Source organism: Fusarium fujikuroi, chromosome FFUJ_chr05 (genome assembly GCF_900079805.1).
Source record: "Fusarium fujikuroi IMI 58289 draft genome, chromosome FFUJ_chr05".
Lineage (NCBI taxonomy): Eukaryota > Fungi > Ascomycota > Sordariomycetes > Hypocreales > Nectriaceae > Fusarium > Fusarium fujikuroi.
Window position 1 is genome coordinate 2,637,710 of NC_036626.1, and position 12,840 is coordinate 2,650,549.

The 12,840-nt window shown below is 49.6% G+C and overlaps 4 protein-coding genes; 3 read left to right on the top strand and 1 right to left on the bottom strand.

Moving 5' to 3' along the window:
- Positions 1–1,138: 1,138 nt before the first annotated feature.
- Positions 1,139–2,704, top strand: FFUJ_07578 (probable starvation sensing protein rspA; the record flags this gene model as incomplete). XM_023577846.1 has 4 exons in its annotated part: positions 1,139–1,208; positions 1,289–1,322; positions 1,388–1,536; positions 1,611–2,704. The coding sequence occupies 4 exons, from the start codon at positions 1,139–1,141 to the stop codon at positions 2,702–2,704; spliced, it is 1,347 nt and encodes a 448-aa protein (XP_023430845.1).
- A 1,494-nt stretch (positions 2,705–4,198) lies between these two features.
- On the top strand, positions 4,199–5,017 carry FFUJ_07579 (related to short-chain alcohol dehydrogenase; the record flags this gene model as incomplete). The annotated part of the gene is made up of 1 exon (XM_023577847.1): positions 4,199–5,017. One exon carries the CDS (start codon positions 4,199–4,201, stop codon positions 5,015–5,017), a length of 819 nt encoding a protein of 272 aa, XP_023430846.1.
- Positions 5,018–8,911: 3,894 nt separating this feature from the next.
- Positions 8,912–10,325, top strand: FFUJ_07580 (related to cat eye syndrome critical region protein 5 precursor; the record flags this gene model as incomplete). XM_023577848.1 has 2 exons in its annotated part: positions 8,912–9,207; positions 9,344–10,325. 2 exons carry the CDS (start codon positions 8,912–8,914, stop codon positions 10,323–10,325), a joined length of 1,278 nt encoding a protein of 425 aa, XP_023430847.1.
- Positions 10,326–11,160: 835 nt separating this feature from the next.
- FFUJ_07581 (uncharacterized protein) lies at positions 11,161–12,265 on the bottom strand (the record flags this gene model as incomplete). XM_023577849.1 has 2 exons in its annotated part: positions 11,161–11,862; positions 12,206–12,265. 2 exons carry the CDS (start codon positions 12,263–12,265, stop codon positions 11,161–11,163), a joined length of 762 nt encoding a protein of 253 aa, XP_023430848.1.
- Between the last annotated feature and the right edge of the window lie 575 nt (positions 12,266–12,840).

Sequence of the window (12,840 nt, forward strand, 5' to 3'; positions counted from 1 at the left end):
ATAATCTGATTTGTGGAATGAGGTATACAAGTGGATCATCTGCCGAATTCATTGCCCCAGACCGGATGTAGCACATGCTTTACAAGTTCACCCATGTCAGCGCAGGATTGTTTGTTCAGCCTCAGAAGCGGTGACTGTTTTTGAGCTCATCAACTTATATCAGGCTCAATGACCTTGATAGAGCTGGCGTCCATCAGAGCACAAGCGGCAGGGAATATCTTAAGCTGTCAGACGGAAGTGTCCATGTCTCCGTCCATAGGTATACCTTTATAAATATACCTAATGTTGATCGCTTTCGAGCCACGACTGGTTTTTCTTTTTACCCTACCCGCTAACGTAATTATGTCCTCTGTACAGTTGCCGACTTCTTATGCCTTCCCTACCTTGTCACCCCGCAAAGACCGGGCTCGGCTTTCAAGAGCCTCCACTGGACGCGAGCTTAGGTCTACAGTACCAACAGCTGACATAGACTTCAGTTATGACTGCAGGTAGTAATAGGATTAACAACAGTGCTCAAGCAAAACCCCACTCAAAAGAAAAGAAAAGAAAAGAAAAGAGAGGAAGAAGAAGAAGAAGAAAAAGAAAAAGAAAGCTCACAGCTTCCAACTGCCCCCCAAAAAAATAAACCTACCTAGGGTGAATGTTGGGGACATATCGAGCCACCTCTGGGCTGCGTGCTCATGGCCTAAGGTTGCCCTCAAGTCTTGTGGAACCCCGACGACGACCGAGAAAATATGGAGATGACCCTGTAATTGGGGAAGGTTCCATCATCAACACCAACTTCGGTCCATCTTAACCCGATATCTGCTTTGCCAGAGGGAATTCCGGTGCACGTTTTGCCGGCTTCTGCCCTCGGAGTGCTATCACAAGACTTACTGGCCAGCCAGTCATGAGCTTCACGACTAAAGCCATTGGCTCCTGTGTTCCATGATCCGCGATCGGTTACAATTGTGTTTTCAAGCCCACCTTGTAGTGCCACAAGTGCATCCTTTGTAAATAAGTCCATCCCCAGCTCGTAGCCATCCTGTTTTCTTCTTCATTCAACGCCTTGGCCAGAATTCCTGCGTATCTTCTGAGGAGTAACTCTACGCATATCACAATTCATTTCACTCTCTTGACTTCTCTTTGATTGTTCACAATGACGTCTGTTAAGGACTTCCCCAAGATCAAGGCTGTAAGGTCATTCATCATCGGTGGTGTTGGATCAGGTATGCCGTCTCGCCTCCGGCACAGTAAAGAAGAACTGGCGGGGAAAGAATTTGAGCTGTGTTAACGAATTGCGAAACAGGTGGTGATTATCATAATGTTAAGGGTGGCCACTGGTACGCTCGCTCGCCTTCCCTCTACATACCTGGCCTTGATCGCATCACTCACATTCTATTTATAGGCTCATCGATAGCGATATCTCAACACCAGCTTCAAAATGGGAGAAGTACAAAAAGTCACGTACTAGCTGGGGCATCAACGTTCTCGGGTCATTCCTTGTCGAGATTGAAGCTACAGACGGCACAGTTGGTTTCGCAACTGGTTTTGGAGGTGAGTTGAACCCTGTGTCAAACCAATGACACAGTGGCTCGAGGCCCTTCAGGGTGTCTAATATTTGTTAATAGGCCCCCCCGCATGCTGGCTTGTTCACGAGCACTTCGAGCGTTTCCTCATCGGTGCCGACCCCCGCAACACCAACCTTCTTTTCGAGCAGATGTACCGAGCCTCCATGTTCTATGGTCGTAAGGGTCTCCCTATTGCCATCATCTCAGTTATCGATCTCGCCCTGTGGGATTTGATTGGAAAGGTGCGCAATGAACCCGTGTACCGTCTCATTGGTGGTGCTACCAAGGAGCGCCTCGACTTCTACTGCACTGGCCCTGAGCCTACAGCTGCCAAGTCCATGGGTTTCTGGGGAGCCAAGGTTCCTCTGCCTTTCTGCCCTGACGATGGCCATGAGGGTCTGCGAAAGAACGTCGAGTTCTTGCGAAAGCACCGTGAAGCTGTTGGCCCCGATTTCCCCATCATGGTTGACTGCTACATGAGTCTTAACGTCACGTACACAATCGAGCTTGTCAAGGCTTGTCTCGATCTCAACATCAACTGGTGGGAGGAATGCCTGTCCCCTGATGACACCGATGGCTTTGCACTCATCAAGCGGGCCCATCCGACTGTCAAGTTCACAACTGGTGAGCACGAGTACTCACGATATGGTTTCCGCAAACTCGTTGAGGGCCGCAACCTCGATATCATTCAGCCTGATGTTATGTGGCTTGGCGGTCTAACTGAACTTCTGAAGGTCGCTGCTTTGGCTGCCGCCTACGATATTCCGGTTGTTCCCCACGCGAGCGGACCTTACAGCTACCACTTCCAGATCTCCCAGCCCAACACCCCCTTCCAGGAGTATTTGGCCAACTCTCCCGACGGCCGCAGCGTGTTGCCTGTGTTTGGAGACCTCTTTACCGACGAGCCCATCCCCACGAAGGGCTTCCTTACCACCGCTGACCTGGACAAGCCCGGTTTCGGCTTAACCATCAACCCAGCTGCTAGAGCCAAGCTCATCCCCAGTGATTATCTGTTCAAGGTGCCTCAAGTGCCATCTCTGGCGCCTTCTAAGGAAAGTGAGAGTAAGTCAAGCGAGGAATCCGGCAAACCCAACGGAACGATTGAGGCTCTCACTGCCAAGGTCGAGAACCTTGCAACATCAACTACTTCCTAAAAGCGATTGCCATACTATCATATCTCAGGCCTGGATTTGTGGCTGTGTTTATGTTTTTGCGGCTACATGAGTAGATCTATTGAAAGGAAGAAAACTGTCCATCGCTATGGTGGTGTTATTATTTGGATATAGATGACATTTGGCAATTTGCATGGTTCTCCATTGCGTTTTTAGACGTTTCAAACAAAATAGATTGAACACAATTCGAGTCTTTACTTGATATAGATTTGATAACAGGCTCTGCATGCTTCTGTGATCATTTTATATGTAGTGAATCATTGCAAGGAAATAACAGCTTCTCGTCATGCGGAGGCCAGCGATGTCAATGATCGACCAAAATGAAACTTCAACAATTGACGAGTCGCATGATGACCCAGAGGAGCATACACGATCTTGATGAACGGCCACACTCCACTTGAGAGTTGTGTACACGCCCCACGATACAAGGATAGATGCGACATTGAGGTGGCCGACACTTGATCGTGAGATCCTTTCTTGGGGAGTCAAACGGTGACCGTTAGGCTTTCAACGCCACCTCGAGACGGTGGCCGTTCTGAAAACCCACAATGGAAGCCTCACGATACTGAACGGCCAGTACTTACCCTAGGCCCCAGTAAAGAGCCGTTGGCCTGAGCTTTCGGGGATATGTGGGCACTGGTACCGCAGAGGGAATCACATACATGTAGTAGATGTCATTATGTATCAGACTCACGATACCAGTTTTGTCTTCAGTTGGTGTTTGGGTTCTGTCTCATGGCATCCACCAAAATGAGATTGTACTGTGGAAAAAGGCGCCAGAACCCCCCCCCCCCCCTCATTCTCAATTCTTGGCCAAGGATTTCAGCAGCATTTCTCCCATTTTAGTTGGGGTTCCCACCGGCATCTCGCGTTAAAGCATACCGAGATGGCAACAAGATCCATCATGTCGAAGAAATCTAGTTCACTGATTGACCCCTCGCTGGCCCCAGTCTACCGAGGCTTTCTCTTGCAAAGTTCTAGATCTAGCAATGTGGACTCGGGCTCGGTGTGAAAACTCACCCGGAAGTAAAGAAGCCTACGTATTTCTTTCGATACTTGTCCCACCATTTGCGCGGGTCTTGATTGCTAACCACCAAAGGAAGAGGGTCGCAAGAAAAGGTGGGAGAGTTCGGTACTATTAAGAGCCGTTTCCCGTAAATGAGGGGAAGAAAAATAGCAACCATCGGTTTAGAAATTCATGAATGCTTCGCCGTTCAAGCAAATCCCTTGACAGAGTTACCATTCTCATAAAATCAAGTCCTATCACAAGTTCCATCATAGCTTCACTATCTTCGCCTTCAACGCCCCCAACGTTCACACATCGGTCACTCATCCTCGGTATTCCTTCGACCGAACGACGCAAGATAGCAGACAGAGGATAAGGCAAAAAATTGCAATCCAGGCCGAATACTTCCGTTTTCGTGACAACATCAACAACAGATATTCACAGGGTATTGCCCACTCAGACAAGCAATCATGTTAATGCCAGCGGGTCTTCTCGCCAATAAGAGTGCCATCATCACAGGTGGCACAACTGGCATTGGCCGTGCCATCTGTCTCGAATTTCTACGACAAGGGGCGAATGTTGTAGTCAATCATCTAGGCCTCGAGAAGGATAAGCCTCATCTCGACTCTCTCATCGCTGAGGCCGACGCCATTCGCAAAGCATCATCCACAGCTGGCCTTCTCGATCATCAACCAGGCGACGTTCGCGATCCGGCGACAGCCACAGAACTGGTCAAGAAGGCCGTCGAGCACTCTCCCAAGAAGCGGCTTGACGTGTGTGTGTCAAACGCTGGTATTTGCACATTTGCCGATTTCTTGACGCTCGAGCCGGACCTTCTGTATTCAACAGTGAGAACAAACTTGGATGGTGCCTTTTACATTACCCAAGCCGCTGCCAGGCAGATGGCCCTCAACCAAGAACCTAAGGGAGGGAGTATCATAGGCGTTTCCTCCATCTCGGCTCTTGTCGGAGGTGGCCAGCAGACACATTACACTCCTACCAAAGCTGGAGTTCTAAGTTTGATGCAGAGCACAGCATGCGCATTGGGAGAACATAACATTCGGTGTAATGCTCTTCTCCCTGGGACCATCCGCACGCAGCTGAACGATGCCGACCTGGCTGATGATGCGAAGAGAACCTACATGGAAGGTCGTATCCCTCTAGGAAGGACAGGCTCACCCTCTGATATGGCTGGTCCGGCTGTCTTCCTGGCTTGTCCAGAGTTGAGCGGATACGTGACGGGCGCACAGCTTCTCGTTGACGGCGGACTCTTCGTCAACCTTCAGTGAAGGAGAGAAGATTAAGCTCATGGGGAGAAATGGGGATATGGAGAAGTGGAGACGCGGAGGCGAAGCGCTACATCGAGACGATATCGAAACCTGGAGATATTATTAACAGAACAAGGGTTTTCCGTGGAGACGAGTCCATGTTGGTCTTGTGGAGAAATTCCTTCTTGAGTCGCGGAACACATTGACTCATGGAGTAGGCATGTAGATGTTTTGTCACAAAAGTATTGGATATCAGAGCTGTGTTCATCCGTGCGACTGGATACCCGGAGCCCCAGGGCGGTGCTATCGAACACGGGGTCGCGGTGTCGGGCTTGAACAGCGCCGGCCGGTGGCTTTAGTTTTCGTTCCATTGAGTAGGATATATGCGAAGGATCGATCCATGCCTGATATGGAAATGCTTGAGTACTTTGGCACGTTTGACGGAAAGAAACGCAAGTGACAGGAGACACATTTACTGTATTGGACTGGAAGTACGGAGTAGATCAAAGCCAATCCGCATAGCGCGGCTTTTCCTTGCCAGGCATATGAAAGGATATTACTGTTGATCTCCTGCGCCGTGTCCGCTCTGTGACACCCAATTACTCAAGGTCATCGTTGTTCTCACCCTCCATCACAAACCAAGGAAACGTGAGATATATTCCGTCAGATTCAAAACGGACTGAACGGTAGGTGGGAGGTTTCACCACAACGAGGAAGTGATAAGCAGGAGGTTACTAGGATGTAAGGACGGGAGTCGACCGAAGCTGTATACTGTACTTTGGCCAAGACTAAGTTTTGTACATCCCTGTTGGTAGCAAGTACACACCAAAGGCTTGGGTTTGTAGACGACAGCCAAATTAATTGCCGCTATTTCTGCAAAATTTGAACTCTGTTTTGGCAGTTCTTGTTTCTAGAACTTCTGCAGAGAATACTATGTACAGTGACATCAGGGACAGCTGTCAAAGGAGAGGAAATCCTAACACCAGAAAAACATCGATTCTGGTTTGGTATATTGTTGCTCTTTTACGATACCGTCAAAGTGCACCGTAATACTCAACTCACAATCTACACAGCACTGTACTATTCTCCACAGTGTTTCCCCCTCATTATTAGTTTTCGTCCAACGTTGTGCTCCGTTAATCAACCACAAGGATGATGCAAGGAAGGGTTGTACGTATTAATCGCGCGCATGCCCCGCGTCGGCGCGGACGTTTGATCGAGATATCCTGACATTTGAAGGAGACGGACGCCAAGCACTATGATCCATGATCCCAGCAATAGAATTTCCTCAAGGTACATAGTTTAGGAAGCCGCCAAGGGATATATGATGGCCCAACGAGGTGCTATCTCTTTTACAGCGTGAATAATGGAAGGGCAAGCAGATAACAAGGCCGACAGATGCATGCCTGAGTTTGATGACATAGGAGTGTTTTGTATGACAGAAAAGCGGTAGAGCACAGTCCAACGACGACGATGACTACCGTATCAAAAGATGACAGTAAAGGCTGAGCTGAGCCGAGCCAAGACCAGCCAAGCCAAGCTCGGTTGGACTGATGTGGCAGGCCGGTCAGTGACTTGCAGCCAGCCAACAACAACAAACCATTCAAGCCCATGGACGAACCGAACCCTTCAGCGCCGAAGGACCCTGTGCAGTAGACTCGTGCTCCCTGCCTATGCAGATCTGATCCCGATAGGGGTGATAAGGGCTATCTTGGGGACCACGTTTCACATGCTTTCAGGGACAGATCTTGTATTGGATGGTCTGTGTTGCAGATAGATGCGATGCCTGTGCAACCATGATCTCTCCTGTTACGATATGAGCATGTCACGTCACTCGTTGCAATTGCGTTATTTCTTCGTGTCTCTTGCTCATTTCCAAGATCGCAACACGACTGTCGATTGCTGGACAAGGTGACACTTGTGAGACGGGTTTGGCATGAATAATCATTTGGTGATGGCGCCCAGCCGAAGGTGGCCGTCTAGGCCACGGGTGGATAACGGTGTCCCCTGGTGGGGCCGGACGGCATGGCTGATAGGGCTGCGGACCGGACTTGAGGGGCACGAGCGGACCCTGAGCGGAGCTGGCTTGACGTCACATAAAACAACGGACCGAAACTGTGCGCGCAAAAAAGAACGAAACCGGGACCAGATTTGCAAAGCATCGACGTAGCGACTCTTGATTCCGTGGTCTTGGTCGGGATACAGTGGAGGTGTAGAGCATCTTTGCGTGCATTTCTACCGTTGCCAATGCCTCTTCCTCCTGACGGTGACCGTATTGGCGTCATGGATGAGCTGCTTGACGGTGGATACTATCACCATTCAATCCGGTTTATCTGGCGGAACTGGCGCTTGATGTCGTCGACCTTGCATTAATTCTCACGCCGAGAAATGAGCCCAGTAGGCTTGAGTTTGCGCCCGAGCCCTTGAAAAAACGAACGTCCCTGAAGAGAGACAGAGAGACAAGAGAAGAGTCACTGCGTTGTGAAGCCATCTGCAAGCCTCCCTGCAATAAGAGACGCTCCCTGGCATGTCTGTCTGACTGGCTGAAAATGGCCGACACTGAGACCCTGATTGGAGCTACGAACCGTAAGAGGGAGCCTCAGGGTCCACACCAGAGAAAGAAATCTTTTCTGCAGCACATCTTTGCCGTTATCAGACGGTACGGTGGCACACCGTTTTATGCGGTGAGCTTTTGTTATCTGTCGCGATTCAGGGCAGCCAGATTAGAAAACCAGAATCAATTGGCGATCCCATGCCGTGTCCTACGTCTGACAGGACGGATCATTGTTTGTTTGTACAGTCGAGCATCGGTGGCACCGTGTTACTAAACAGTCAGATATCATGAGTGCTTAGTCTATGCCATGTATCACTGATTGATCCATGACCATGTATGTTGTTGCTTTTAAGAGAATGAGCTCCATTTGCGTTATTTACAGCCTCCACTGTTGGTTGACAAGTGGGAACGAGGCACGTATCTCACGGACCTACGTATGTACATGTTCAGATATTGTATGTACTTGTTTCCCTCCCCGTCCCCGTTGCCGTGCCTGGCTGGCTGGCTGGCAATGACGTTTAAAGAACACGAACTGAAGTTGAGAATGGGGTTGGTTTAGTGCGGCGACGGCGTCTAAGAAATGGAACCCAGGTACAGATGCAGACAGCAAAAAACATCTATGACAGCCCGCCCCAGCCGCGGGTAGAGAGACAGCAGGTTATCAGAGGCCAGCGTAGCCAATACCACGGTTCCCTGTACATAGCAGCAGTGAACGATGGGTACCGAGTACCCCACCTGTCTTACTCTGGCAGGTACCTTTGTCGCTCACACCGTCATCGCCCATCGCATCCTGTCTGTCCCTTACCTCATACTGTACCTTAAAGTTTTTCTATTGTAACCGAAACAATGCCTCACAAGAGATACGGTGGAACCTTTATTGTGGGTAAGGGGGAATCATCCATGGCTTGCCACGGTTTCGATTGACAGTGACTGACTCGGTTATTGGACCCCGAGCTACGTGTCGACGGGCGTCCACCGAGATGCCATGGATATTGATTTCGATTCGATATCGATCAGAGCCACGGCCAAGATGACGCCTTGTTTGGACATTTTATCCTCAGGAATCTTACGTACTTGCCAGTTACTCTCCGCTTGTCATCTAAATCTATAAAGCCCCAGATTTCTCCCACCGTTCTTGACGGTAGAACTCATCAGTCTCCATCATTCCCCAGATTCCATATCCACTATCATCAACAACCATCAAACACACAAATAGCTCGACACTCCCCGAGTCATTTTTCAATAATCCCTTATTTGACATCATTGCCTGAAGCACTCTACCGATACCTCAACTTTACGCGTCTTGCTTGTTACGCGTGCGCCTGAACAGGACCATATCCATTCCTAGCAACATCATCACAATGTCTTCACAACAGACCGAGTTCTTCAAGGACAACCTCCCCGCTCAGCGTGAGGTCACCACCCCCGACTCTGTCCCCAGTTCTCCTGAGCTCGGAAGCTCCAGCTCAAGTGACAGCATCGCCAGTCTCGGGTCTCCCGCCTCTCCCATCTCCCCTCCCATCTCGCAGCCTGTTGCCGACTCGTTCGTCTTCGCTTTCGACATCGATGGTGTCTTGGTCCGTGGTGGACGAGCGATTCCTGAGGCCATCCAGGCCATGAAGGTTCTCAACGGCGAGAATGAGTATGGCATTCAAGTGTAAGTCGATTCATCCACAATATGCAGTCATGATCCACCAACCCCGGATTTATTCTGGGGAGGTCCACTTAATAAACGGCATCGTGACTTTTCCCCTGGCGTTGAACCATACAATCAATACTGACACCCCTCTTAGGCCTCATATCTTCCTCACCAATGGTGGTGGTAAGACTGAAGAGGAGCGATGTGGCGATCTCTCAGGTCAGCTCAAGTGCGACATCAAGCCTGGCCAGTTCATCTGCGGCCACACTCCCATGAGGGAGATGGCTGAGAAGTATGGCACCGTGCTTGTCGTCGGTGGTGAGGGCGAGAAGTGTCGACATGTTGCTGAGGGCTATGGCTTTAAGGATGTTGTCACACCTGGCGACATTATCAAGCACAACGCCGCTACCACCCCCTTCCGCAAGCTTACTGCTGAGGAGCATGCCAACTCCCGTGAGCGAGACTTCTCCGATGTTGTCATTGACGCTGTCTTCGTCTTCGCCGACTCTCGCGATTGGGCTGGAGATATTCAGATCATGCTCGACGTGGCTATGTCAAAGGGTGGCCGTTTGGGTACTCGCAGTGAGACCAACGACGAGGGTCCCCCCTTCTACTTCTCTCACAACGATGTTGTCTGGTCTGCTGCGCATGAGCATGTCCGTCTAGGTATGGGAGCCCTTCGCCGCATGTTCGAAGTTACCTTCAAGGATCTCACTGGCGGTAACGGCGTTCTACACACCCACGCCTTTGGAAAGCCTCAAGTTTCTACCTTTGAGTTTGCCTCCCGTCTGATGGGCCAGTGGCGTCAGACCGAGCATGGTCTTGTTGCTCCTCCTGAGACTGTTTACTTTGTCGGTGACACTCCTGAGAGTGATATCCGAGGTACCAACGCCGTGAACAAGGTTGCCGACAATGATTGGTACAGCATTCTCGTCAAGACCGGTGTCTACCAGGAGGGTACTGAACCTGCCTATAAGCCTCGAGTTACTGTTGAGAATGTTCTTGATGCTGTTAACCACGGCATCAAGCGTGAAATGGAGAAGAAGGCGTCAAAGGGCCAGATGTCCAAGCCTACCCTTATCCCTGAGTCCGGCATCACAGAGATTGCTGTCGACATGGATGGTATCACCATCTAATCCGACTCGCACTCTTCACTTCAAACATTACATTTTGAGTTAACGAATTTTCTTTTTTCCCTTTGGCTTCTGACGGAGTTTGGGGTACATTTCCTTTATTACAGCTATGCATTACGAACAATACTTTACACAAGCATCTGCATAACGGCTCCTTGCAGGTGTCATGAGCACAATATATATAAGTCCTGAAGAACGGATAGAACAAGAAGTATCCAAATAGACGGGATTGGTTCTGGTTTCAGGGCCTTACGTCATATCTAGCTAGATTCTTACCCCTTTGATGCACCACCCTACTATACCCTGATGAGCATCACATCAAATCCTATAGAACAGCAAAAGATAGCAAAAAAATCAAGACTCTTACAATATCTTCAGGCAGTATGTTACGAAGTGACTAATTTTATAAACCACCGCAAAAGCATCCTGACTTAACTTAGCCTTTTGAATTATAGTCGTGGGTTGACACAGATCACATCGCAACCATTCAGAACAAGAGCACACAATCCATCCAGAGGTGTATTGAGCGATGGAATATGGTACGACTCCCGCTCCCCCATCTTAACAAACATCGGCGCCTTGTTCGGCATATCCATTGGGCCACTCCGCTGACGTGTTTAGCAACTCGTGTTCGGCAGGACGTCGACTCATGTCCATATTCAAAGTGCCTCTACCGGCGTCACAATGGGGTCAGATCTGTTCTCCAGTCAATCTCCACGTGGATGGCTCGCCTGTAACTGATAGCTATACTGTTCAATATCAACGCGAATATGAGTCTGAACCAGCTAATTCTTTGGCAACCCAAACTTTGAGTGATTCAGTCTCGGGCGCTCTCATCTCACTCGCCAATATCCAAGAGTTGCTCTGGGTTCGCATCCACTCTCAACACTTTCTCATTAGCCTCCCTGAATACGAAACCTCCCCACTGCGAGGTAGCAACCCAGCCAGCTGCATCAACAATATCTTGTCTCTGCCTCCTCTGGTCCAAAGCTTCCTCTGCGCTGATACCCGGTGCAAATCCACGGACGTTCTCGCGATCAACACGTAGCCATCCCTTCCAGCCTGTTGTGATATCGCCAGCTCCAACACCACCCACAATGATAGTCCCCCACCATTCGCGACCGGCACTCGCCTTTGTGACACTTCCATAGAGAAGAATACCCTCTGCTTCGGCTACGAGAGCACGAGTATTGTCTGGGTCACTTCGTGCTGGGCGGTAGATGTAGGCATGTTGCAAATGATATGGCGAACATGTCAGGCGCGTGGCATCAAACCGACCTTCAATATCGATGACCAGAATGGCGTAAAGGTGAGGAGGGGTGATGAGGTTTGATATGAGCCTGTATAGTAGTGGCAGATGACGACCAGATATGCCAAGACCAGCAGATTTTGTGGCATTAAAGTGAACTGCTGTAATATCATCAAGTTCTGATACATACGTAAGTTTGTTTGGCAAGATTTGAGGTTGATGCTGGACCTGATCCCGAATGCTCGAGCAATTGGGATCTGGAGGGAGTGAAGAGCGTATGTTTTGAAGGACCTGTGTTGATAGTTTAGTAAGTCTTTAAGTGTGATAAGTAAAAGTCTGAAGGTCGCTCGAATGTAAGCCTTTGTAGTGGACTTGGATCAAAAGTGATGTTGACTTCATTCTTTCGTTGGCTCAAGGGTAGGCCACGCCAGCTCATAAGGTCCTTGACACGTGACGCGGAAAGGTATTTCGAGGGATTTGCTGTGATTAAAGGAAAGTGACACAAAGTCAAAAGAAGCCATGGCAGTTTGGTGGACTTCTCAAGACAACATCCCGACATATCTAGTCGTGATGTGCTGAATGCTTGTGTCCAATAGGCAAGAAGCTTTGGCCCAAAATCTCGAGTTCAACTTACGTTTTCAAGGCTCATCTCAACAACCTCACCCAATAACCGGCTCCCTGTTGCTGTCTCCATTCTGAGACCCCGGAAGCTGAACTTGATAGGGGCCTTTTTACTTGGATGCTGATCGTTTAGTACGGTCTTCGGTGTTTTTGGCAATGGGCTATCCGTGCCAAGTCTTTCACGCTTCAGAGCTTCCTGAGCGCGTGCAGACCAACCTAGGCGGCCGGAAGCGCAAATTGGATAAAGGGTCCAATAATGTCGAGCTCTCTGGATGCGAACTTGTCGAGATGCTGCAGTATAAGTGCGAAATCAAAGAGCCCGTCAAGCCGGATAGTCCTGTACAATGCTTTGCGATTGAGCGATTGTTCCGGAAGTAAGTTCTCCCCCACCTGATCCTACAATAGCGCCCCAAACATAGCTGTACCGTATCACAAATGTTCTGACGTGAGGTATTCGCTGGTATAGATGTAGAGATAAAAAGGGCTCTTTTATGGTCGAAACGACGGCTTGGGAGGGCAAAGAGTATCCTCCGGTGGGGCAGAGAAGCGATGACAGAAAACACAACAGAGACAGGGCATCTCCTCAGCACTATCACTGGTCGTCAAGTTGGCACGCGCCAGACGCAGCACGATGAACCAGACCATCGA